Raw genomic sequence first — 26,503 nt, 5'->3', positions numbered from 1 at the left:
CTCATTTCTCCATTTACTTCATAATACGAACTTCGAAAACCTTTTGTTTATATATTTTTGTAAAGGAACTATAAAGGATGAATGTAGACAATTGAAGACTTTTTATAAAATACGGAAACAGAGGTCTTGAATTTTATCATGAAAATAATCGCAGGTGCCATAAAATCATTATTCATGAGAACAGTGGCTGGCTTGGATATTGATCGAACCATAAACTAGAGGAGAATAAACTGTCTTTATCGACGCCAAAGGCTACCATTGATTAAGATGCTGGTGGTGACATCTGACAATGACGGCAAGTTAATCGTGACACCATCAGTCAATATTTAATAGTAACAGTGGTTTACACAACACTTGACTCTGAATCGGGACTTTAAAAAACAACAACAAAAAACAAACAAAGCAAACAAACAAAAACACGCCTTGTGGCGACAAACTTATGTTGCATCATCAACAGCGAAACGAATACATTACGGACTAGACGCTTCTAAAGCCACACACACACACACACAGGTGCCATAAAAGCACGGACGCAAAAAGCACGGACGCCGACAGAGAGAGGGATAGAGAGAGTAGTATGTGCATTATTTTTCTTACATGCACGCACATACGCACCTCCCCATCTTTCCCAACAAACACACACACACACGCGTGCGCGCACGCACGCACCTCCATACTCCCAAATACACTCACGGGCTTTGGCGCTTGTTCATTATTGTTTATTATTCATGGACTGAGTTTCACTGACTGGTCAGCCTGTACAGGCCAGCCACACCACAGTAAATTGCAAGTGACTTAACCGCTGTGGAGCGGGAATAAGCCGATTAGTTTGATAACACATGCGGCACGCTTCCACAGTCTGTCGAAGGCGCCGTGCCATAAGTTTGCCCGAGGCTCGTTGTGTCAAACTTAGCTTACCAGTCAGTACATGTATGTATACAGGGAGGTTGTTCCGCTAACCTAGCGGTTTAAACCAGTACGGATTTCGGACCATATCCTGTGATTAGATTGTCAGTTGTATGAAAATATGAGGTTTTTGCGGGGAAGCGAATGGTACAGGGATACACATGCACTCACGTACATAAATGCACAAGCACGTGCGCTCGCAAATACACACACTCACGCAAATGTGCACGCGCGCGCACACACGCACACACACACACACACACACACACACACGCACACACACACACACACACTCACACTCTCAAATATTCGCGCACGCACACACACACACACACACACACACACACACACACACACACACACACACACACACTGTTGTAATTTTTGTGGTTCATTAGTTAGTGTTTTGTTTGTTTTGTTTCATACTCTTTATGATGCAAACTCAGGAGAGAGGAACAGGAAAAGTAGTAATGACATGAGGTATGGGTAGGGCTGGGGAAGAGGGTGGATTTTCGTCAAAAATCACAATTGTGGTGGATGGACGTCAAACAAAAGAACGAACGAACGAACACACACAGAGACACACACACACACACACACACACACACACACACACACACACACACACACCATATTACTCATCTCCTCTATCTATCTGTCTCTCCAGACAGACAGACAGGGAGAGAGAGAGAGGGAGAGAGAGAGAATAAGAATAACTTCAAGCTGATCATCAACCGACGTTATAAGTGATGAACTATCCAACAAGAGTGCATTGTATGATATTGTAGCGGTCAACGTAGCTGGCTTATTGTGTTAGTCCTCGCCATTCGAAAAACTGACACGAAGCACTTGCGATACCTGAATGTATGTGCATCATTTTTCTTTGTTTTCACGTTCCCGTTTTTAAACTATTTCTTTTTTGCGTAACCTGTTTCAGCTTGTGAAAGGCAAAAATGTCGAATGTTCGCATTCCTTCACATGCATTTGTTCAATGTACCGCAAGATCAGCAGTCGTCGTATTATTTGGAATTCCTGTATGCGCTTGATTGTATTTTTCTGTTCATCTGGATGGGTCTGTAGCTTTCGGGCTGTGTGTATACAGACTGTGTCAGGTATAAATATCGATTTTCTTTTCTACGCCTATTGGATTCTAAGCCCCCCCCCTTCCCACCCCTTCCCCCTGCCCCCTGTGTTTACAACACGATCAATCAGTCGGCTGGCCACGCTCCAAATCTGTTTTGGGTCTCAGTAACGCTGGCATTATTTTCTCGTTATCTTTAATTCAAGCTGAACTCCTTAGCTATGCAGTTAATTAGAAAGGAACTGGTATCGGGTGGGTTTCTGTGGAAACGAACTGTTCGTTCTGTCACAAGAAGTAGAGATTGTAAAATTGGCTGAATCCGCCGGACGTCCCTGTTTACTTTCTTTTTGTCTGTCCCGGTCTTTCAACTCTTTGTCTTTCTGTCTCTTTGTCTGTCTTTTCCTCCCTGTCACATACTTCCCCTTTCTCTCCCCGCCATCTCCCTCTCTTTACGTCTGGGTATTATGTATGGTACGTATGGTACGTTTTTCGTCTTTTCCGTTTGCGCATCCTCCACCCCACCCCCCCCCCCCATCTCTCTCCACCCTATCACTTTCTTCTTGTGTGTGTGAATGCGAACGCATGTAGAATACTTTCTCCTAAAAGTCGATGATGTTCAAAGAAGATCACAACAAAACTTATTGAGTGTTCAGTACGAAGATTTTAACATAATATACAAGACAACAATGTTCATAAAAAAGTGAACCCGACATTTGTTAATTGAAAGTGAACAAGTTATTAACCTTTTTCAGTGCAGTTCCAGTGATTATCTCCATTAGGTCACAACTAAGCGTCACTCTTACAGCTGCTATGAGTACTATTTCTATTGCTGCTGTTACTCCAACCACAACAACGTCTTCTACTTGTGCTACTACTACTACTACTACTACTATGACTGCTACTGCTTGACGATGTAATGATAATGTGTCCGTGTGGTGTGTTGCAGCTAGAGGACTGTGCCTTGCAAATCTACCGGTACCACAGCGGGGCCCAGGCAGAGTTCGGCACTTATCTGGACCTGGAATCTGCTCTCGATGAACAGGCAGAGGAACTGGAAGGATTTACCGACCAGTGAGTCTTTTATTTTTTCTTTCTTTTCCTCTTCAGGGGGTGGTATTGTGGGGTTTGTGAAGGGAATGCAGGGGACTCCTGTGGCTCTGCCATTGTGTACGTTGAGTTGTGCGCTTGCTGTTATCCGCGTGTATTCTATTTGTCATGAAAGGGTTTTGGAAGGTGCGCAGTGCGTAAACATGTGATTATGTGCACAGATTCGACATAATCACGTCTGCGCAGTTTTATTTTCCAAGCCAGACAGATACCAATATATACATACAGAAATTCACACGTGCACATATCCACATACGCGTTCAAATTCACACACACATGCTCTCATCTCTCATCTCTCTCTCTCTCTCACACACACACACACACACACACACACACACACACACACACACACACACACACACACACACACACACAAACACTGTATTACCATGACAAATGCAACGTGATCTCTGGGTCGATCAGATAATATTATGTAGGCATTTTGCTGTAAATCTGGAAAGATCAGTGGCTGGTGATACTGAGTGAGATAGCATCAGCTTGAGCGAAGGAGTGTGTGTGTGTGTGTGTGTGTGTGTGTGTGTGTGTGTGTGTGTGATTAAGATATATACATGCGCATGGGTGTATATGTTATTTATGTATGGGTGCACGCTTGTGGGTATGCGCGCAGTTTCTTGTGTCAGTATGTGAATGCACTGTTGCATGCGCGCGTGTCAGCGTCAGAAAGAGAAAGAGTCTGTGTCTTCCTTGCACGCACGTGTGCTTGCAGAGAACGGCATAAATGTTCGTGTGTGTGGGAATGCATACGTGTGTGTTTTCGGGGACGGACTTTATTATGTGCACACAATACAATTACAATACATCTTTATTTATCCGACTGGAAATTACATGTGCATTCAAATGCTTGTCCACTCACACCACACAGTCTTGCAGCTCTAAGTCATATATGAACATGGCAAAAAAACAACAGCTTAAAAGTGAACAGGTTGAATCAAAATACGAAAGTGATAAAAATTTACCAGCTTCATTTATAACACATTGAAACAAATTATAACAATGTACATGTAATGTGTAGTGCCTGTGAGCGTGCATGTACGATGGGTGGGTGATAGGTTTGTAAGACTGAACGGGGCCATGTTTTTATACCTAGTGGAAGATGATCTCTCGCTTCCTGCCCTCTCTGATAACTTCAACGTGACTTTTAGCCACAGAATTAATTGGTTTTGCTGCGGTTTACCACACGTACGAATACGTGCCATGCGGCCGGATTTCCGGGTTAACTAAAGACTGTTTCGTTCGTCAGTGGTGTAGGTCCGTGCCGGTTTGCTAGGGACTGGTGTCCTGCTCCAGTGTGTGTACAAAGGATCAGGGGACCACAGACAAACAAAAACAAACAAACAAACAAACAAAAACAAAACAAAACAAAACAAAAAACACACAAAATGAATGAATGAATGAATTGTTATAGAATAATGATAATGATATAGAAATTTAAAACAACAACAACAACAAAAAACCAGCTAGGAAATGACCCAACCACTACAAAAGAAAATAAATAAATGCTAAAAAGGGAAACAAGAAGTGTCTATTATGAATGAATGCTCACACACACACACACACACACACACACACACACACACACATATTGATATCATATATATGTGTGTGTGTGTGTATGTATATATATATATAATATTCAGGTACAATAATTGTTTATTCCTTGCAAAGTAAAACTGCTGGATGTCTGAAGAAGAAAAATGCAAGCGGCCTGGTCTTTTACAGCGCTGAAAAAACAACAACAAAAACAAAACCCAAACCAAAACAAAACAAAAAACAACAGCAACAGCAAAAACGGATTCCCAGGAATGGTGGGGGAGGAGTGGTTCAGAGTATAATGGATTATCGATATGAGTCTATAAAATGTACCGTCGTAAATTGTGAAGTCGTGTGGAAACGTGATCACGTTCCGTTAGTCTCGCCTCTCGGCCTGCTAAGAATCTCTCTCTCTCTCTCTCTCTCTCTCTCTCTCTCTCTCTCTCTATATATATATATATATATATATAATGTACATCCTGATCCGTAACGTGTGTGTGTGTGTGTGTGTGTGTGTGCGTGCACTTAGCCACCACAGCACACACGAGCGCGCGCGCGCAAACACACACACACACACACACACACACACACACACACACACACACACACAGAGTTTGGCCATGTAGATTGTCAGTGTACGTTTACCCGCAGCAGTATTAATTGTTTTGTTTCGATTTTCAGACGAAAGAACACACTCATTCTAAGAACACAACTGACTGTTCGAGTTCACGCCATAATCGGTGAGTAAACGCCCAGGCTTTTTTCTTTTGTTTTTTTCCCCACCTTGCAGTATTGGTGGTCTTGTGGTGCATGGTCTTTACATTACCCTGTCCTAAACGCGGAGAGTGTGTCTTGACTGGACGCTGATGGAGTAAAAATAGTGCATCAGTTGTTTGGCCCTATTTTTCATACCACACTCTCATTTGTTTAAGGCCAGCCTGGAGCCAGTTGCATTGCTCGGACGGAAGAGCCTAGTATGGGCGTAACCCGCTACCAACTGTGTGTAGTATGGAACTGACCAGTGGCGTAGTACGGTCAACGTAGGCATTTAGTCACGTTTAACTGCTAAAAGTTAGAACCAAGCAATGCACTGGTCCTCAAGATATGTCACATACGACTTTTCGTATTCCTGTTTATGCTGTTGATGCTTCTGCTGCTGTTGTCAGTATCATTGATGCTGATGTACTGCAACTACAATAACCAATATCATTATCAACGTGGTGTGTGTGTCGGTCATCCGTGTGCTTTTTTTTTTCTCCCGTCTGCCTTAAGTATTGAAAGTAAACTATCCATTTCCAAGGACATATATGTATGCAGGCAGTCATGTGCTCATATATATACACACACAAACGCGCGCATATCAACGCACACATATATAGACAAATATACATGTACAAACAACACCCTCCTGTGCACATAGCACGTATCTTCTGTTTCTAGCTCTATGTGACCCCTGTTGGGGCATGAAGGTTTTGAGGAAAGAATATTCAAAACGAGAGTAGATTTATCATGTCATGAGCATAAAAAAATGTGTTAACATTCCTTTATCTCTGTGAAGAACCTTTAGTACGATTGAAAGTTTTCAGTAATATGTAGAACCGTAGAACCGCTTGCCTGTGGAGAAAACAAAATACAGAACACAATACATACTTGTATATATTTATTCGTCGGGTTTTTTCCTCTCCAAATGTCCGAAAAATCGGGACACAGACACACATCCAGAGATACAAAAACATTAGCACAAGCACTTGCGCGCGCACACGCATGCACGCACACACACAAGCACACACACACACACACACACACACACACACACACACACACACACACAGGCACAGGCGCGCGTTGAGGGTTATTAATGTAGGAAAGGGTGTATGTGTGACAGTTTTGTGGATGTACTTTGGGCACGGTTTTCTTCGTTTATTCAGACTTTTGTTGCTGCAAGAGGGCCCGTGGTTTTCTCTCTTGTCACCGCCCTCTCCTTACTCCGCTTTCTGTATGCCCTGCCTGTCTATCTGCCTCTATCTCTGTCTCGCAGCCTCTGTCTATTTGTGTCTGTCTACTCTTGTCGCGTGCTGATGTATTGTCACACGCACTGAAGGATGGAAAAAGACTGTCGTGGCCATTACTTCTAAATTTACGATAGTGTGAAAAACAACTGCATTTTTTGTTTGTTTGTTTATCTTTCTGCTTTTCATTTCATCCTCCCATCTGTCTACTATCCTTCTCCGTCAACATCCCAACCTCACCTGTCACACCCAGTCTTCCTCTCTCTCTCTCTCTCTCTCTCTCTCTCTCTCTCTCTCTCTCTCTCTCTCTCTCCTCAACCCCTCCATGTCTCAGTCCTTGTCCATCTGTCGGACTACGTCTGTCTGTCTGTCTTCCTTCGGTCTATTTGTCTTCAACCCTCTCTCTCTCTTGCTTCCCCACCCTGCCTAACTCCTTCCCAATCCCACACATTCGCCTGTGTGTGTGTGTGTGTGTGTGTGTACGCGCGCGTGTGTGCACGTGTGTGTATGCTTGCATATGTACATCCATATCGGCCTGTATGTACTGTATGAGTGTCTGCATATCCGTGTCCCCTTTTTCTCCTTTTCATCCCTCTCACTCGAGCTTTTCTTTACCCTCTGGCCTCACAAAAAACCCACACACCCTCGGCCCTACCCTCCATCTTCAGTCCCCCTAAGGTTCTGCCTGCACCCGCCAACCCTCTCTCTTCCAAATAAAACCAAGCCACCACAACATAAACAAACATATCTATGGACTAGTATTATAGGTAGAGCTTTGGCTATTGGACTGTTTTCCCTGGTGAAAGGTTTCCCATATTTTTTTTTCTTCCGAGCGACTTGACATGATCGCCAGTGGGTGGGCGATTAGGTTTTGACGTGCGTGGGTAAGGGGACTTCGTGAGTGTCTGTCCGTCAGCGGAGGGGATATAAAAGTGGGTGGCATATAAGGACCTTGATCTGGGGTGTTTTGGTGGTGACGGGTGGACAGTTGGCTGGCTTCCTGTGTGGGAGGTTGTATTTTCTGCCCACCTGCACAGCTGTGGTTGAAGGCGGGGGAGGGGGAGTGGTTGGGCTGGGGAGTGGTGTGGAAAGGGAGGTGTTGGGGTGCGGGGTGGTGAGGTCAGTGTCTGGTGAGTTTGGTTCCGAGCCGGGTCGCGGAGGATTTGGTTGGAAGGCAGTGTGTACGTGTGTGTGTGTGTGTGTGTGTGCGCGCGCGCGCGCCTACGAATGTGTGTGTGTGTGTGTGTGCGTGCGTGCGTGCGCGCGGGCGTGTGTGTTAATCATTAATCTGTACTCTACATGTGTTCCGGTTATGAAACCGTAGAACCATTATTGTAGCAAATTGTGTACTTGTATGACAGGTTGATAAAAGACTATTGATTGAGGTGCACACACTTGAGTATGCCTCTTGGTGTAAAGAGATCGACATTCCTGGTTCTGACAGGGTGAGGGCTGCATGTGTGTGATATATCAATAGTAACCAGTGAAGTCAGTGGCATTGATAGGTCTGTCTGATTGACTGTTTCCATTTCTTTTTCTTTCCCAATAATTCAGTGCGTAGCCTTCTTGCCGGTGTCAAGCACTTCCTTTTCAAGACAACAAGGACACGTTTCTCTGCATTTGAGGGCAGTGGTGGTGTTGAGTTGGGACAAGAGGTCAGGTGGGTGGGTTGAAATGGAGGGTGGGGAGAGAGCAGATGATTTTGTCAGCAAACAAAGATATATATATATATTATACCCGAGTGACTACAGTTAGCGTGCGGACGAACTTGAGATTGTGAAATTCAGTTACATGTGGATCAAGTCATCCGAGTCTCACGTGTCCAGTGGGCGACTTTATTAATGGATGATAATTTGAGTCTCTCTGTCAGTGTACTCTTTTCTTCAAGGGTCCACCCAACTTTTCAATATTTCCATTAAACATCAGACACTAGACTTGAAAATTCCACAGCTTCTTTCAGATCTTCTCAGAAGACCCATCCATTTAAATACCTATGGTTTCTTTGCCCTTCCACACTTCCAGACTGCGTTTAATCCATGTTGGTGTGTGTGTGTGTGTGTGTGTGTGTGTGTGAGTTGGATGTGTGGTGTCACGATGTCTTTTTGCAGCGAGTGTGTGAATTGATTTATTTTGTTATTTCGTCATTTACAATGTCTGTTTCATGAATTTTGTACTGACGTGTAATGCGCTTCGATCTTAATTCGAGAATAAAAGCGCTGAATAGGTTTTCGTCAAGTTATCAGTATTATTATTATCATCAGATTTTTTTAATTTTCTTCTTGGAGAAAGGAAATAGGTAATTGGGGTAGGTGAGTAAAGGGTTTGAAAGAGTTGTGAGTGTAAGTTGTGACAGCAAATGTGTATAGCGCAGTGCAGTGCTACACTGGCAATGCAGTGCAGTACACAAAAAAAGCAATGCAGTACAACACATAACGTCGCATCACAGCACAAGATAACAAGGACACCAATCAAGCTGCAACGAGGCAACTCGGCTGTTCAAAGACCCGGAAAAAATAGCCAGACGCATTCACTGCACCAGTAACCAGTCAAGCCCCATTTGCCCCGAGCCCTTTTAAGCCTCCGAGTCTCTACCCGGCTGTACCTTGCATAATGCCAGGAACGGAAACAATGAAAGCGGCGAAGCAAAAACTGTTGTTTTGTTACGAGAGCGAAGTCACTACACGCTGGCGCTCGATCAGTTGGAAAGTGACGTCAGTCACCGAGTTGTGGGTTATGTAACACCAAGTGAGCGAAAGAGGAGGTCTTCCCAAGTCTCAGAAAGTCTCCCAAACAAGCAAACAAACAAACAAAAAAACAGACAGAGATGGCTGTTGATGGTGACCACAGTATCAATGCTAGTAGCTTTGCCGCCACAGTTCGTTTGCTCGCTTTCTGGCTCCACTGAGATCGTATTTATAGGTCAGTGTCTGGCTCCTCCGATTCCCTCCTGGCTGTGTGTCTTTCTCTGTTTCTCTAGTACACACACACACACACACACACACACACACACATTGCCATTGTGCTCGTCTCCGTGCTTTAATCTCATCATCAAAGCGCCGGAAGCGGGAAAGGAAGCAATCACTGCTCAGAAGACGGACCTCTTGAGTGACAGCTGTCAGGACAGTAAGCTCATTCTTGGCGACGAATAAGGAAGCTTTATGCATGGTGGTCAGCCTCTGGTTTGTGATGCCGGCATTGGTCTGAACCTTGACCTTGTTTTGTTGCGTCGACGAATAGTCTCATCGTCTGTATGGAGGGTTGTACTGTGTGTCGTCGATCGTGTTGCGGGTTTGCACTGCAAGTAGTGACCTTTCAAAACCGCTTGCACTCGCTTCACACTGTTTGTGTCACGTGTTTGTCTTGTGTTCGTCATTGTGTTACCGTGAGGGCTGCATCCCCCACCCAACCCCGGGCACCCCAGCCCCTTCTTTTTCCATTGTTGTGTGGAGTTGAAGTACTTATAGCCATAGAATTGTCGCCGCTGTCACGTCGTCGTCGACGTCGTCATAACACCAATGAAGAAGATGATGTGACAAGAACGAGAACAACATTGAAGACAAAATTGGGGGAAAGAAAAAATAATTGATAAAAGAGGAAGAAGCAACAGCGAAGTGAATATATGATTATTTGAAAAATAAATAAATAAATAAATAAATAACAGCACTGATTAAAAATAACAAAAAAGCTATAGACAGTTATCTAATCCCACAATTTCCCTAACCCCATTTGACCAAGCAAGGACGTACGTACTTTCCACAGGATGCAAGATCAGCTGGGACCAAAACGAGGACTGACTGGATAGTCGTTTAGATAAATTGTGAAGATTATTGTTCAGCTTGAGAACACTTGGTTCGTTGTAGTGATGGGGCTGGAGTCAAACATCGATCTCCACTATTCTGAAAGCATTTGGGCGAGATGGCCAGTGAATATTGGCACCGTTTCGATTGGTTAATGAAAAGCAGAGGGAGTAGATCGATATAAACGACTCGTTTGTTGTACTCAACTCTCATTATTTGGACACTTCACACGCGTGCAGAGACTGCCGGGGACGCGCGCGCGCGCGCGCGCGCACACACACACACACACACACACACACACACACACTGACACCGGCACACACACACACAGTGACACACACACACACACACACACACACACACACACACACCGCGATTTTTTCATTGTCAGTGTATTGGCGCCTGACAGTCACTCATGCACTGTGACACACAAACACACACGCGCGCGCGCGCACACACACACACACACACGTTAAAGTGGAAATACGTACATTTTGAAAACTACATGCATGTAAATACACATGATGCTTGCACTTTTGCACGCGCGCGCGCGCACACTTACACATACGCGCGCGCGCGCGCTCACTCAAACCACAATTAAAAGACTCGCACAAGCACACACAGCGTACGCAGACCTATTTTTGCCAGAGGGGTGGTGTATTGACGGCTGACGGTCAGCCAGGCGTAAAAGAGGAAAACCTGGCCCAGCCAAAGAAAGAGCCCAACAGGTGAAGGCTGAACTGCCAAGAATGTTCGCGCTGTGAAACATGACCCGATGTGAAGAGATTTTCAACTTGCTGGTAGCTATTGTTAACTTGGTAGTGTTTCCCCATTGAGTGAGCTAGTGAAGTGGTGTGTGTGTGTGTGTGTGTGTGTGTGTGTGTGTGTGTAGGGTGTGTGTGTGTGTGTTCTTCAGTTTAACACTCATTCACATACTGTGTGTGTGTGTGTGTGTGTGTGTGTGTATGTGCGTGTAGGGTGTACACACATAGTTAAAATGTTTATTGTTTTGAAGTTTGTGTGTGTGTGTGTATGTGTGCCTGTGTGTTTGTGTGTCTGTCTGTCTGTACTAGTTTGAACATGAACACATAGAATTCTGATCATTTTGCATCAGTTGTTATGTCTAGAAAAAAAAGAAGAAATTGTTTGCATGTGAGAGCACATTGGTGTGTGTAGCTGTGCTGTCACTTAAGTTAGAAATGGGTGTGTGTAGAAATGGTGTGTGTAGCTGTGCTGTCACTTAAGTTAGAAATGGGTGTGTGTATTCTAGTGCACTGATGTGTGCAGCTGTGCTGTCCCTTGTTTTGAAGTGTCTGTTGTGTGTTGTTTGCTTCACTTCCTCTGCAGTGGTGACTACAGTGAATTCAAACATACGTGTATATTCAGTTCTTCAAAGTCTAGAGATATGGTAGTTTTCTGGGTAATTTTTCTGACATGCTGAAAATAGTTTGAGGAAGGTGGCAGGATGGGTAAGATGCTCATCTGTCAATACAGTGTCCATGAAGGTTTGGGTTCAGTTCATGTTCTTGCCCTTTCTCCCAAGTTTGACTGGAAAATCAAACTGAGGGTCTAGTCATTTGGATGAACTGACAAACATTGGTCCAGTGTGCAGCGCGCACTTGGTGCACCGATACAGAATCTGTGGCAACAAAAGAGTTGTCCTCTGGCAAAACTGTGGAAAAACATTGGATAGGTACACAAATGTGCATGCAATCTGACTAAGCATGTTGAATTATGCTGCTGACCTGGCATCTGCTTCCTTGAGAAATGGAAACTGAAGATGAATTAAATGTATGGTATGGTAACTGGTTGTTGAGCAGTTGGGAAAAACAACACGATCAGTGTTTTCTGTGGATCAAAAAAAAAAGTTTGAAAATATATTTGATTAATTTGGGTGTGCACCACAAAGGCTGACATGAATCAAATCCTGTAATGTGTATCACACACACACACACACACACACACACCACAGACACACAGACACACACACACACACACACACACACACACACACACACACACACATTTAAAAAAAAAAGAATCAGCATCTGTTTAAATGCTCAGCATCTCACTTATCTTCAGTTCAGAATTTTAGCCAAAGTTACCCAACACCAAATAGTTGCAGACATAATATCCAAGGCCTCATCTGGAATGCAGGAATGATGTTTCAGAAGATTTAGTGGTAAACTTAAGCTATCAGATCATAGACTCTCACAATCTGGTTTACCCATCTTCAGTTACTGTGGTGTATTGTAACAAGATTTATGGTCATTGACAAAGATCTTCCCACGTTGTCTCATGACAAAGTGTACTTCTGAAGACTAGCTCTGCACAAGAGACTTTTTCACAGGTAGTCCTGTGGATTTCATGGCTAGCTGAATGCATTGTGTTTCATTGAACCATTAGCCTTATCACACTGGCAACATACAGCCGCTTAGAGGGTAAGCATATTGAAAACATTTTGTTCATGGATAATTGATGGGATCAACCTGTCAGGGTTCTGAAACCTGAACAAAACAGTGTGTGTGAGGTTGCATGTGTGTGTCGTGAGTGTCTGTGTGTGGTGTGTGTCTGTGTGTGTGTGTGTGTGTGTGCATGGTTTGTGTGTGTGTCTGTGTGTTTTCATGAGTATGTGAATGTATTTGCCTTTATATTTGTGTGTGAATGTGCATACATTCCTGTATGAGTGTGTGTGCATACGTGTATTCTAGCATGCACAACATACACACATTTCAAATGTCCAAACATTCAAATAGACATTGTGGTGTATGTGTGTGTATGCATGCATATGTGTGTGTGTGTGTGTGTGTGTGTGCGCGCGCACACGCGTGAGTTTGTGTGTGTACACCAGCAAGGTTGGTTAAATGTATTCATCAGAGGAGCAGTGTTGTCCGCCTAAGTACAGCTCCTAGGTCAGTTAAGGTTATCAGGACAGTGCATGGCTGTTGGACAGGCTTTGTTGCCAAACACTGTGTGTGCCTGAGGTGGGTTGGGAATAAGTCCTAACCCTTCTGGCGTTCAGCCCTCCAGGCAGGGTTGACCTTTCAGCTGACTGTAAAGGAAAGCTGTTGCTTGTCTGAAGTAGCTGGCGTTGACATGCATATTTGTGTTGTGATTTAGGGAGTTGTGTGTGTCTGACTGTGTGTGCAATAATGGAGGGGGGGAGGGGGGGGGGAGAAAAGCATTTCAGTGTTAGGGGGAGGGTTTTGTGTAAGTAGGGGTGGGTGGGGAAGGGGGGCAACCAGTTTGAAAGAGAGATGTCAAACTGAAATTTATGGTGATCATTTATACAGCAGTTGTGTCAAAGATGTTAATATAATTTATGTGTGACAGCCAGAATTACATGTGCACATACTTTTTTTTTTTTCATTTTTAAAGTTTTAAGAGAACATGATCTTGAAAACTTCTTTGTATTTTTCTGTTTTCCTTGTCAGTCATACTATAATAATGTGAGAGGCTGTTCAGCATTCTGTTATTCTCAATGGTAAATCTACATGCATTTATATAGTTACACAGCTGCATGTATGCGCTTGTGAATGAAAGAATGGTGATGAATGATATGGATACTTATACAGTGCCTATTATCGGTCACATCCAAACTCTAAGCGCTTTTCAAACACAGAGACATTTGCAGAACAGGCTGCCTACCTGGGTAGAGCTGACTGATGGCTGCCATTGCAGGGAGTTCATCATTCATTTCATTTATTTTCTGTGTCATTCAGTCACATTTCAGGCACGCACACGTACACACTACTGAAAGACATATAACGTTTTATGTGTTTGACTGTTTTGTATATTTACCCTGCTATGTAGGCAGCCTCACTCTCATAAACACATGCACACATGCTGGCATGCACATCATATGCTCACACACATGTGCACACATCTACATTCTCACACATACACACGTGATTGCACATGTGCATGCATGCTCTTGAGAGTGCACATAATGCACACACATACATAGAAGCACTTGCACATACTTACACATGATGTATGCATGTGCGTATGCACACACGCACACTCTCTCTCTCTCTCTCAACCTCACCCTCACTCCACACACACACACACTCTCACAGACATACTTTGTGGATGCACACACACACTCACCCCCACCCCCCCCACCACCCCCCTACACACACACACACACACTGATCATGCACAACCCTGTTCCTGTGATCTGCCCTGCCTAGTTTCCAGGCCCTCCCCCAGTGTACTGAACTAGGCTGGTTTTGCCAAGTCCATTATATCAGAAAATAAATACACCCCCTTAACCTCTTCACTGTCTGAACACTCTGGCACCACAGTGACGATAATCACCTCCAGGTGATAACAAGGTTATCAGCCAGATTAATGCCCATTTAGACACCGCTTGTGTGTACAGGCCCATTTAGAGATTGGCCAAGTAGTTTTCCTGCCTTGCTAAATTCATGTGATCTCAGCTACTCTGCCTTGGTCAAACACAAGTCTGTATCCACACAGCCCAGCTTTTCTCCTAGTTCTTTCTGAGGGTTGGGAGAGGGGAGGGGTGAGAAGTGTGAGGGAATGAAGCCTAAAGGTGTGAATGTTTTATGAGTGTGTGTGGGAGAAGCAGGGGAAAATGTGTCTGCATAGGGCTGACTGGTTAATTAAGCGCTGGGCTCAAGAGTTGTGCATTCATAGCCCTTCGCATGACATTCTGGCTGCCCTACCCTGCTGTGTTCTTGTTCTGATGGTGTTACTGTAGTGGGTCCTCTCATGCAACTGCTCAGAGTGTTAGTTATCCCTCTGTGTGTGTGTGTGTGTGCTTGCTTCTTTTTATAACATACATTTTCTTTTTTGTATGCACATATGCCGGTGTACACAGGGTCATATGCACAGGTACAGGCACACACACACACACACACACACACACACACACACACACACACTTGCTTTGTGGAATGTAAATTTCTGTTTTGGGGGGACAATATGATTTTATAATATTACAATGTGAATATAAACACACACACACACACACACACACACACACACACACACACACACACTTCCACTGAAACCTCCACCACCTCTCCTACACTGTACATAAAACGCTCCTCCTCCTACACCTCTCTGTACAGTCTGCTGAGTGAGGCCACCACCCAGCATTTAGGATGACAAGAGGACCTAATGGTGTCACAGCTGTGCATGCAGCATGGCATGACTCAGCGTCGCGTCCGGTTTCAGGCCATTGCCACTGACACAGTGTGCAGACAGGTCACACACCCAACCTGCCTGTCTGGCTTTACCTGTCATTTTCATACCTGATGTTCCTTACGTCATGGCCATAGTACAATGAAGGCTCACTTAAGTGGATTATATAACTCGGGCCGTAATTAATGAAAGGCATGTCTAGACATAATAAGAGCGAGGTGCTTAAAGACATAATTGATGTGTGCAAGGTGTATGATTACCTAGTGTATAAACAGAGATGTTCTTAACACATGTTCCAGTACACATGCAAAGATGTGTTTAACCACTAATATGTTCACACAAATGTGCGTGCATGTACATATGCATGCACACAAAGACACAGAAACGCATGTGAATGCATGTACACACACATGCACACATACGCTCACTCACACTGCATTGCCATTATGGATATTTTTCATATTTAGATTTGACAGATTTTACAGTTTGGACAATACAACATATACATGCACATGTATGAATGCACATGTGAAGATTCATGCATGTATGCAGTCTTGTCCATGCATGCATTATAAAAATGCACTTGCAGCACTCACAGGGACTTACAGACATAATCACTCATTCACACACAAATGCAGGAATATGCAATCTGCCAGATGTAATCACTGATCGAAGAATCTGCCTACGTGCCTGTAAATTTTCAGTCATTTTAGGAAATTCATCACCTGAATGATCAAAATGCTGCCTGCTTTGTTTCAGAAAAACTTTTGAACTCTTCTGGGAGAGAACTCAGAAGGGCGCTCTTTTCATTGAAGCAGATTTTCCAGGTATGCTTGCATATCTAGAGATATTTCAGTAATTTAGCTTATTTATTTATTTATTTATTTAACCAAATTCTTTAAATATAATTATTAAAGTTGTGTGTCTGCATTTTTTTACATTTGCTTATTTAACATCATTGTTGTCTTTTTTTATTTATGTATTTTATTTATTTATTTAGTTAGTTAGTTATTATTATCATCATCATCATCATCATTATTTTTATTTTTTATTTTTATTTTATTATATTATTATTATTTATTTATTTATTTATTTATTTTATTTCATTTTATTTTATTTTATTTTGTACGCTTATAGTTGACTTCATCAAGTTTTTGAGCCTTATACATATTATTATTAGTAGTAGTAGTTGGTTTTGGGTTTGTTTGTTTTCTTCTCAAGGCCTGACTAAGCGCGTTGGGTTATGCTGCTGGTCAGGCATCTGCTTGGCAGATGTGGTGTAGCGTATATGAATTTGTCCGAATGCAGTGATGCCTCCTTGAGCTACTAAAACTGAAACTAAAACTATTAAAGTTGTTTATTTACTTTCTAGGTTATATTCTTTTCTTTTTTTCGTGCTTTCCATTTCTTTGTTTTTGGGTATTGTGTATGTGCATGGTTAGATGAAATATGCAGTATGTGTGTGTGAGAGAGAGAGAGAGAGAGAGAGAGAGAGAGAGAGACTATATTATGTCCTTTTCGTTCTTTTCTAGCCTTGCCTTTTCAGGTATTGATTGTATGTTTATAAAGTGCATGTGTGTTCAGCTGTGTCAGAAACAGGTTCAGATCCATCACATGGCTATTTTTGTTTGTGTTTGTATTTGTATTTCTTTTTATCACAACAGATTTCTCTGTGTGAAATTCGGGCTGCTCTCCAGGGAGAGCGCGTTGCTACGCTACATTTGTATTTTTTCCTGCGTGCAGTTTTATTCGTTTTTTCTATCGAAGTGGATTTTTCTACAGAATTTTGCCAGGAACAATCCTTTGTTGCCATGGGTTAATTTACGTGCGCTAAGTGCATGCTGCACACGGTACCTTGATTTATCGTCTCATCCTGTCTTCCTTTGTTTCCCGTCTCTCTTCTCCACACAAAGCTGTAAGATTTTTGCCTGTGATTAGCAGATAAAGCTGTAGCATTGACTTATGTGATCAGCAGATAAAGCTATAAGATTTATGCCTGTGATTAGCAGACAAAGCTGTAAGATTTATGCCTGGTGATTAGCACTCCCATGATGTCCTGGTTGCAGGATGACAAAGACTTGGTGCACGAATTTGTCAACAACGATGGGCTTGACTGCCTCATCAAGGTGGGAGCTGAGGCTGACCAGAATTACCAGAACTACATTCTCAGAGGTTAGCTTGACACCTGTGATTTCTTTCTGTCACACCTGTGACTATAAAAACAAAGGTATTCGCATGCACAAAGGCACAGACACACACACACACACACACACACACACGTGCACACTCACACACATACACGCATACACACATGCACACACACACACTCTCTCATTCTCTTGCTCACATGCACACATTCATACATATGCATGCACGCATGCAAGCATATCAATAGAAATGGGATTCTTTTTCGTTAAGAATCTGTCAGAAAGCTCATTGATTCAAGTGGTTATACAATTGTCATTTGACCTGGAATCTAAAGGAAGTGGCACTATTAAAAGGAATGAAAAAAAATACAAAAAAACAAAAAACAGAAAAACCAAAGTAGATTCAGTCTTCCTCTGGCTGTCTCTTTCTTTTTCTCTCTCCTATCTCTTTTCACACTCTCTCTGTCTCTCATTGTCTCTTTTTCTCTTACATCTGCACATCTTTTATTTTAAGCTTATTGATGTCTTCCAACCGACAAACTGTTGGTAAGAATTTGTCCCTCTTCCTGAGCATAGTTTTCAAGTTTACAGAAATTTCTTCTTTGCAGTATGTTGTACTGTAACTGCTGTTTCATGTGATATGATTTTTTTCATGTATGTTTATTCAAATAAATCAATGTAACTTATGACGTGTTGTTTTCCCATTCATAAGGGCTATGTCATATTGAATAAATTATCTGTATACATACTTTATGTACTTAACGCATGTTGGTGTGTATATGTATGTGTGTCTCACAGACCTTGATAATGTTTAATTGACAGTTAAAATTGATTCTGATTGTGTGTGTGTGTGTGTGTGTGTGTTGTTATATGGTGAAGCTTCTGGTTCTCTGTGTGTGTGTTGCTGTATGATGAAGCCCCCAGTGTTAAACGGTGGTGGTTTGACTGCGTGCAGCGCTGGGCCAGGTCATGCTGTATGTGGACGGGATGGAGGGCGTCATTCGTCACAACGCCACCATACAGTGGCTCTACACCCTGCTGGCTTCCAAGGTACTGCAGGGGATTTTCAGGCTACCCCCACTCCACCCACACCCCTCTCCTACCCCTCCCTTCTGTCTTCCAAGGTACTGCAGGGGATTTTCAGGCTACCCCCACTCCACCCACACCCCTCTCCTACCCCTCCCTCCCTTCTGTCTTCCAAGGTACTGCAGGGGATTTTCAGGCTACCCCCACTCCACCCACACCCCTCTCCTACCCCTCCCTTCTGTCTTCCAAGGTACTGCAGGGGATTTTCAGGCTACCCCCACTCCATCCACCCCCCCTCTCCTACCCCTCCCTTCTGTCTTCCAAGGTACTGCAGGGGATTTTCAGGCTACCCCCACTCCACCCACCCCCCTCTCCTACCCCTCCATTCAGGCATGAAATCCTTCAAACTGTAGTCTGAAATCAGATTGAAGGCAGATTTGGAAAGCGGTGCTGTTTTTATTGTTTTATAGTGTATAACAATGACAGTAATGATAATGTACGTTTATATAGCGCCCTTTCTCAATAAAAGCTCAGGGTACTTTAAATGAAAGAAACTATTACAAATTACATAGATCATTTATGACCACTCTTTCTCAAAACCCTTCCCTCTCCCCCCCCCACTCTCCCCCTCCCACTCTTCATGCATCCAAAGTGAGCTGACATGGATGGTGTTGGAGAAGAAGGAAGCTGAGAGTGCTCATAGATAGGTTATAAAAAGTTGAGTTTTTAGTGATGAGTGAAAAGCAGAGATAGAATCACATGCACAGATGTGATGAGGAAGGTTGTTCCAGATATGAGGAGCAGCAAAGAAGAGAGAACATTCACCATAGGTTCTTGTATTGACACAAGGAAGTTTCAAAAGGTAACAGTCAGAGGAAAAGCGGAGATTTCTTGAGTGAGTGTAAACACTGATAAGGTCAGAAAGATATGTAGGTCCTGCGGAGTGGAAAGCAGAATAGCAGAGACACTCAACTTTGTATTCTGCAGGGGAAATAATGTTAGTGGTTTATGGACTGAACAAGAAATCATCGAGTCTTATGTCTGCTCTTTTATTGTTCACTTCTCTGTTGTCATAGATGCCCCACCTTCAGTACCCTCTGTGAAGAGCTCCAAAATTAGGGACAATTTTTTTTCTTCTTTTTTTTTTTAAGATTGAGGATGATGACATTCCTAGTTTTGAAATTGGTTTTTCAGTTTTCTTAAAGGTTGATTTCTGGACTTTGCTGGGGCTGATGTTGTGATAGTCATGGGATTTGAATAACACTGTTAGGTCAGTGAAGTCAGTGACGTGTTTCTTCTTCTTCTTCTTCTTCTGCGTTCGTGGGCTGCAACTCCCACGTTCACTCGTATGTACACAAGTGGGCTTTTTCGTGTATGACCGTTTTTACCCTGCCATGTAGGCAGCCTCACTCCACTTTCGGGGGTGTGCATGCTGGGTATGTTCTTGTTTCCATAACCCACCAAACACTGACATGGATTACAGGATCTTTAACATGCGTATTTGATTTTCTGCTTGTGTATACACATGAAGGGGGTTCATGCACTAGAAGGTCTGCACATATGTTGACCTGGGAGATTGGAACTGATGTATCTGTAAAGCGCTTAGAGCTAAATTATTTGATTAGGCACTACATAAGAAAACTATTAATTTTTTTTTTTTTTTTTTTCTTTTTTTTGTGCTGCCCCATCATCTGCACTGTTTCGGTGGCATTACTCCCACGCCGCTCATTTAGATTCCCCCATACACGGCCACACCCGGGTTCGTCCGTCGCAGTTCCAGCGTCGGCAGTCCACAGGGAACCATCGATGTTAGGTCACCTGGAGGCCACACACCAGAGGAGACCCTGCACTGCTGCTGAGTCACTTCGGTGGTGTTCAGTGGTGCCTGTTCTGATTTTACGTACTTAGGACACCACCTACTAAGCCCCCTACTAACGACAATAATGGCTTAGTCGCGGAGCCAGACTGAGTGAGCGTCCCTCCCAGAGTGGAGACCGCCACCACGTCCCTCAAACAACAGCCCCCGACGAATCCGCCGATACTGACGACATTGACAGGACTCACCCCAAGCACAGAAGTGGAGGGGTATCGAAACTGAGGTCACCATGAGAGCAGGGCATGAAAGGCCACAGACTTTGAGACTATTTTGTTTATATTGATGACGATGAAGGAGGAGGAGGATGACGATGATGATGACGATGTTGCTATGGAGGTCCATTTTGGTTTGGGACTGCGTGACAAGGCTGTATTCTACGCTTCCTGTCATAATGATATCCCGGCGTTAACCAGGCCCGAGAGATACAAACACTTGCAGTGTTGGTCAAGTAATTAGAGCAACACACCCAAAGGCGCATCCTTGAAGTGGATGACACTCGACTGTGTGGTCCCAGTCTCCCCATTTAAGCCCACAGCACACTCATCTCTGGGTAGGAGCCGGCCACGGGCCGAAAAACCCACCTCCGCTGGGATTCGAACCCGCGTCCTCCCAGCCGTCAGTCCGCGACGCTAACCACTTTGCCACGGCGGCTGGTAGAAAACCTATTAATATCATTCTTATCCTTGTGTAACGCGCAACAGGGTCGCCTGGTGATCAAGACGGCCCTGAAGCTGCTGCTGGTGTTTGTGGAGTACACGGAGACCAACGCCATGCAGTTGCTGCGAGCCATCAACACGGTGGACGCCCGGCGCGGCCTGAAGCCCTGGGCCAACGTCATGGCCATCCTCAGTGAGAAGGATGGTGCAGACTCCGAGCTGCTGGTCTACTCCATGACGCTCGTCAACAAGGTGGGGGCACCAGGGTGACTTTGTTGTTTGTCTTGCTTGTTTACTTCATTTTCCATGTGTTTATCTACTTATTTATTTTTAGCCTTTCATTTTCCATGAGATATTAGAATATTTTACACTCATGAAATGTGGACTCTCACTGCCAACCTCCAGAAGAAGATCCAAGCCATGGAAATGGTGCTCCCGAAAGCTACTAGGCATGTCCTGCACTGAGCATGTCATGAATGCTGTGGTCCGACAGAAGATCACCCAAGCCATTGGACCCCACAATGACCTCCAAACCGTCATCATGAAGAGGAAGCTCAAATGGTCCAGACATGTCACAAGATCCGATGGGCTCGCAAAGACCATTCTGCAGGGCATTGCACCAGGCAGTAGGAAGAGAGGGAGGTAAAAGAAAACGTGGCAGGACAACATCAAGGAATGGACAGAGCTGAATTTCTCAGATTCCCAGAGAGCTGCGAAAGAGACAGGAAACGATTGGAGAGAACCGGTCTGGAAATCATCTGCAGTGCCCCGACAACCCTTCACTGGGTTATAGGATAGGTAAAGGTGAAGGATACCCACCATACTTTGTATTAGAAGTTAACCTTTTGACTGCTGGTTCTCAAGGCCTGACCAGTGTGTTGGGTTAACGCAAAGGTGAGGTATCTGTCTGCTGCATTGCTTGTTGTTCTTGTTTTTATATCTTTACAGCAGATGTGGTGTAGCATGTATGGACCTGTTCACATGCTTGGACACCTCCTTGAAACTGAAACTACTTATTTTTGGGTTGTGAGAGAATTTCATGGATGATTAAGTCAGTTGTGCATTTTTCTTTTCTTTATTTTTCAGACATTTTGCATTGTTAGCTGATAGCAGTGTGTGTTCTGACTCGAATGGTCTCACCTTCACTTGAAAGGAAAAGGAAAAATTATATAGAAAAATTATGATGAAACCACTTTTAAGGGTTTTGAAATATACAAGAGGAGTCATGGGATGTCTTTGGAATTGGTAATTGGACACTTTTCTTTTGTAGTATCAGCTCTGAAACCAATGAGCAATGGAGATTTTACAGTGAATCAGACTCAGTTAGTGTGGAAACAGAATGTGTCACCTGAATTGTGACATTTCATCTCACTATCATAAAGGTAGTAGATGTTGTACATTGTTTACTTGACAACCTGAAGACTTGGAGATGAATTACATGGCTTGACAAGTCCTTCACTGTGTTGCTTCTCCAGTTGTCCAGTCGTAATAAATACCTGGGTGATGTGATGCTTTCTACAGGTGATGAACGCCATCCCAGACCAGGACTCGTTCTATGATATAGCAGACTCTCTGGAAGAGCAGGGAATGGACCGCATCACTCAGAGGCACATGGATCGTCAGGGCGCTGACCTTGACCTGCTGACCCAGTTACAGATCTATGAGGTGAGACAGAAGAGATGGATACAATTTTTTGAAAAGTCTTATTTTATTCATTTTATTTGTCTTTTTGATTATAGGTCTCCATCATGTCAGGTTGATACCCAAAAATGGCCTTTCGTTTGGAATAATCAGTGTGCAGAAATCTACTATGCTGCTTTCGTTGAACAATGTCTGAGAAAGTCTCTTGAAATACCGATAAAAGAAGAGAATTTACAGAAGGGTCTTGAGTATTGACTTCATTCCATTTTTTCTGGAATTGGTCTGAGGCTGTGTGCCTTTGTGTTGCTTTAAAAGAGCGAAAGTTCGTGTACTTTTCATTATTTGATATTAACAGAATATGATTCTTTCTGTCTTTACCAGAGTGCTCTGAAGCATGAAGATGGTGAGGACTTCTCTGAAATTCCACAGCTAGAAAATCTAAGGTAAGAGAGGAAAACTAGGGTGTTATTTGTTGTTTTTTTAACAGGAAAACAAGGGTATTACGTGTTGTTGTTTTTTGATAATCATGCCTTGCTTGTGTCAAATATATTTTCACAGGATGCAAGCTGAATATGTCTGCTTGTTGCAGAGAAAGGGTTGCTTGCTGTTTGGAGGACCAGAAATGGAAGAAAAAAAACCTAGTGGCCATGGTGTAATGATTAGTATCATGTATGACTGGGACTGTGGGTTCAGTTCCCATCAGTAACAAAACGTCACTGTGAAATTTTATTTTAAGCCCTGTCTGCTTCCCACAATGATTTTAGCCTTTTGTGACAGTGACAAGACAGGCCTGAGGGATTGGCTCTTAGATCAAGAGTCATTCATTTCATGGATGCTCATTTGAGAGTTTTGTTCATATTTTTGGACAAGACAGCAAGAGGCTGTATCTTGGTTCGAGTGGTGTGCAATGTATCATGGAAAGGAGTGTAAGATAAAGCTCTGCTACACATCTGGAATGATACTGGATCTCTAGTGTCATGTTCTTCTTCGTCTTTATCAGTCATCATGAAATTGAGTCATATTTGTCCTAAAATCTGTTTGTGCCAGATTTTTGTTGTGTTACTGTTGTAATCAGAATATTATTTGAATGAAAACATCTTGAGCTGCTGAAGAACATATCTGCATAGAATGAGAATTTTTTTTTTTTTTTTTTAATGTATTTGAATTGTAATGTTTTGATAAATTGGGGCATGTTTTGGACTTAATGGTCACTGTATAGGGACTTAGTTAATGGGACATAATGTTTAATGAATTGAGATGTGATGTTTAAAGTAGTGGGACATAATGTTTGAGAAGTAATGTTTAATGCATTGTGAAGGATATTTATTGTGTTGAGATGCAATGTTAGATCAGTACATCACACTTCCAACAGGCACACCTGTACAGTAACATGTGTTGAACTGTGAAACTGACCACTGTCACTCTCTACAGGCAAATCCCCAGAATGAAGAGCGAAGGAGAGGTGCGAAAGAGCAAGCGCCACCCCAAGATGTCCCAGTCCCAGAGTGCTCCCGTCATGCCCCCTATGCCTGAGGAATCACCCGCCGAACAGTTTAAACGACGACGACAGGAACATATCGAGTAAGGACATCCACTGTGCTTTTGCTGTATGCACATGTGATACAAACATACCGGTAGGGCTTCTCCTGTATACATGTAACAGAATGGTACCCAGTAAGAATTTTTTTTTTTTATAATTGCTTGTAGAAACATACTGAGAAAGAAGAATGTTTCTTTTCTCTTTTTTTTCTGTACATATATGAACGAACCACATTGAGCATAAATAATTTTGTTATACATGTGACAGAATCACTGAATAAGAACAATGCCAATGTTGCATGCAGGAAACAAGAACATCAAGAAAATGTGTTTTTGGTGCACACATGTGACAGAAACATTGAGGAAGAACAATGATTTTGTTGCAGACTGAACAGAAACATTGACTGAGAACAATGATTTTGCTGCACACATGTTGCAGAAGTACAAGTACATTGAATGACAGCAGTCATTTGGCTGGACCCAGATGTCTGGTGAACAGTGGATCAGGCGAAAGCCTTGATGATTCTGCCACATCACCTCTTTTATAGTTATTATCATCATATTATTCTTTCTTCTTCTTCGTTCATGGGCTGCAACTCCCATGTTCACTCGTATCTACACGAGTGGACTTCTATGTGTATGACCGTTTTTACCCTGCCATGTAGGCAGCCATACTCTGTTTTCGGGGGTATATTATTAGAACATCATCACGTAATTGCTAAAGCAGTCCAAGCAAGTGTCAGGTGGTGACCAGGTGATGTTGTGTGACTGACAGCAACTCCACCCTGCCAGAAGAAGAGGCTGTGTTCCACAAAGGAGGGAGGCGGCTGGTGCCGGGAGAGTTCCACAACGGCTCCTCTCCGCCAAGTCGTAAGTCTTCACACTTTGCGCTACCTGACTGGCTTCTCTGTCTGCTTGAATATGGTTGGGTTTTTTTGTGTGTGGTTTTTGTTGTTATTTTTTGTTTGTTGTTGTTAGTGTTGCTTTTTTGCGTGCTTTGTATTGTCTTCTTGTCCTTACCTTTCTTTGTCCACATCACATATGCAGATGGCCAGCTAGCAGGGATAATGAAAAGACAGAAAAAAAAGAAATACTTAAAACAAAAACAAACAAAAACAAGAAACAGGAATCAGACCCCAATAGAATGTGACACTTTCAAGCTTCTCTGTTTTCTTTGTGTTTCTGTTCAGAGTATTTATGAATTGTGTATGGACTGACAAGCTTTTCTGTATGTGTGTGTGTGTGTGTGTGTGGTGTTTCTTTTGTGCTTCTTCAGTGTATTGATTTACTGTGTATGGATTGATCTTGTGAAGGCATTGTTCAGACATTCCTATATCCTAATCCTTGCAGCAAGGACTGTGGTTTGGAGTGTGTTTTTGCTGTTGACTCTGCTTCTGTGCATGTCTGGGCAGTCGGTTTTTGGTGGGAAAAGGCCATTGGCATATAAGACTGTCATGGTTAAATATTAATCAGACTTTTCATACAGCAAATTTTCCATAGTTCATGTCCTGTGTAAATAGAATTTGAATTTTTATTAATTTGAGCAATAGAAAGACTTTTGTATGAAGGTGGAAACTGAATGCATGTATTCCTTGAATTGCAGTGAAGCAGAGTTAACTCTACATGACTTACATGATATTTCGTTTCTTTCAGTTTGTGTGTGTGTGTGTGTATATGTGTGTGTGTGTGTGTGTGTGGTGATTGAGTGAGAATGAGAGAATGTTTGTGTCTTTGACATAAAAGAAGTGCATTTATGTTGTTTGAACAGTGTGGCTTTAGGCTTGGATACGTTTGCATTGGAATGATGTTTGTGCTGCTGACAGCATTTTCAGACGATTGGCAGGCTTGTGTGGTTGTCATTGCTTCATAATTAAAAGCAGAAGGCCAGAAATGTTTGAATAGTAAACACACACAGTAGCTAAACAGGGCATGGCACACAACATCAAGCCAGTGATGCTTTTTGCTTTCCGTCAGGGTTCATAAAAGCCACATTTC

General features: G+C 43.0%; 1 protein-coding gene across 5 annotated transcripts in view; it reads left to right on the top strand.

The window, feature by feature from the left end:
* LOC143285378 (FH1/FH2 domain-containing protein 3-like) overlaps nucleotides 1–26,503 on the top strand; it is a 203,444-nt gene that overhangs the window by 143,616 nt on the left and 33,325 nt on the right. For all 5 annotated transcript variants that reach the window (XM_076592606.1, XM_076592607.1, XM_076592608.1 and 2 more), the window contains 10 exons: nucleotides 2,934–3,058; nucleotides 5,327–5,385; nucleotides 16,383–16,450; nucleotides 17,690–17,795; nucleotides 18,726–18,820; nucleotides 21,374–21,580; nucleotides 22,850–22,993; nucleotides 23,351–23,412; nucleotides 24,401–24,550; nucleotides 25,284–25,378. In XM_076592606.1, the coding sequence (XP_076448721.1) occupies nucleotides 2,934–3,058; nucleotides 5,327–5,385; nucleotides 16,383–16,450; nucleotides 17,690–17,795; nucleotides 18,726–18,820; nucleotides 21,374–21,580; nucleotides 22,850–22,993; nucleotides 23,351–23,412; nucleotides 24,401–24,550; nucleotides 25,284–25,378 (1,111 nt within the window). The remainder of the gene's footprint in view (nucleotides 1–2,933; nucleotides 3,059–5,326; nucleotides 5,386–16,382; nucleotides 16,451–17,689; nucleotides 17,796–18,725; nucleotides 18,821–21,373; nucleotides 21,581–22,849; nucleotides 22,994–23,350; nucleotides 23,413–24,400; nucleotides 24,551–25,283; nucleotides 25,379–26,503) is intronic.

Source organism: Babylonia areolata, chromosome 9, assembly GCF_041734735.1.
Source record: "Babylonia areolata isolate BAREFJ2019XMU chromosome 9, ASM4173473v1, whole genome shotgun sequence".
In the NCBI taxonomy this organism is placed as follows: Eukaryota; Metazoa; Mollusca; class Gastropoda; order Neogastropoda; family Buccinidae; genus Babylonia; species Babylonia areolata.
Note: the sequence above shows the minus strand (reverse complement) of the source record. Positions and strands in the feature narration are given on the sequence as shown.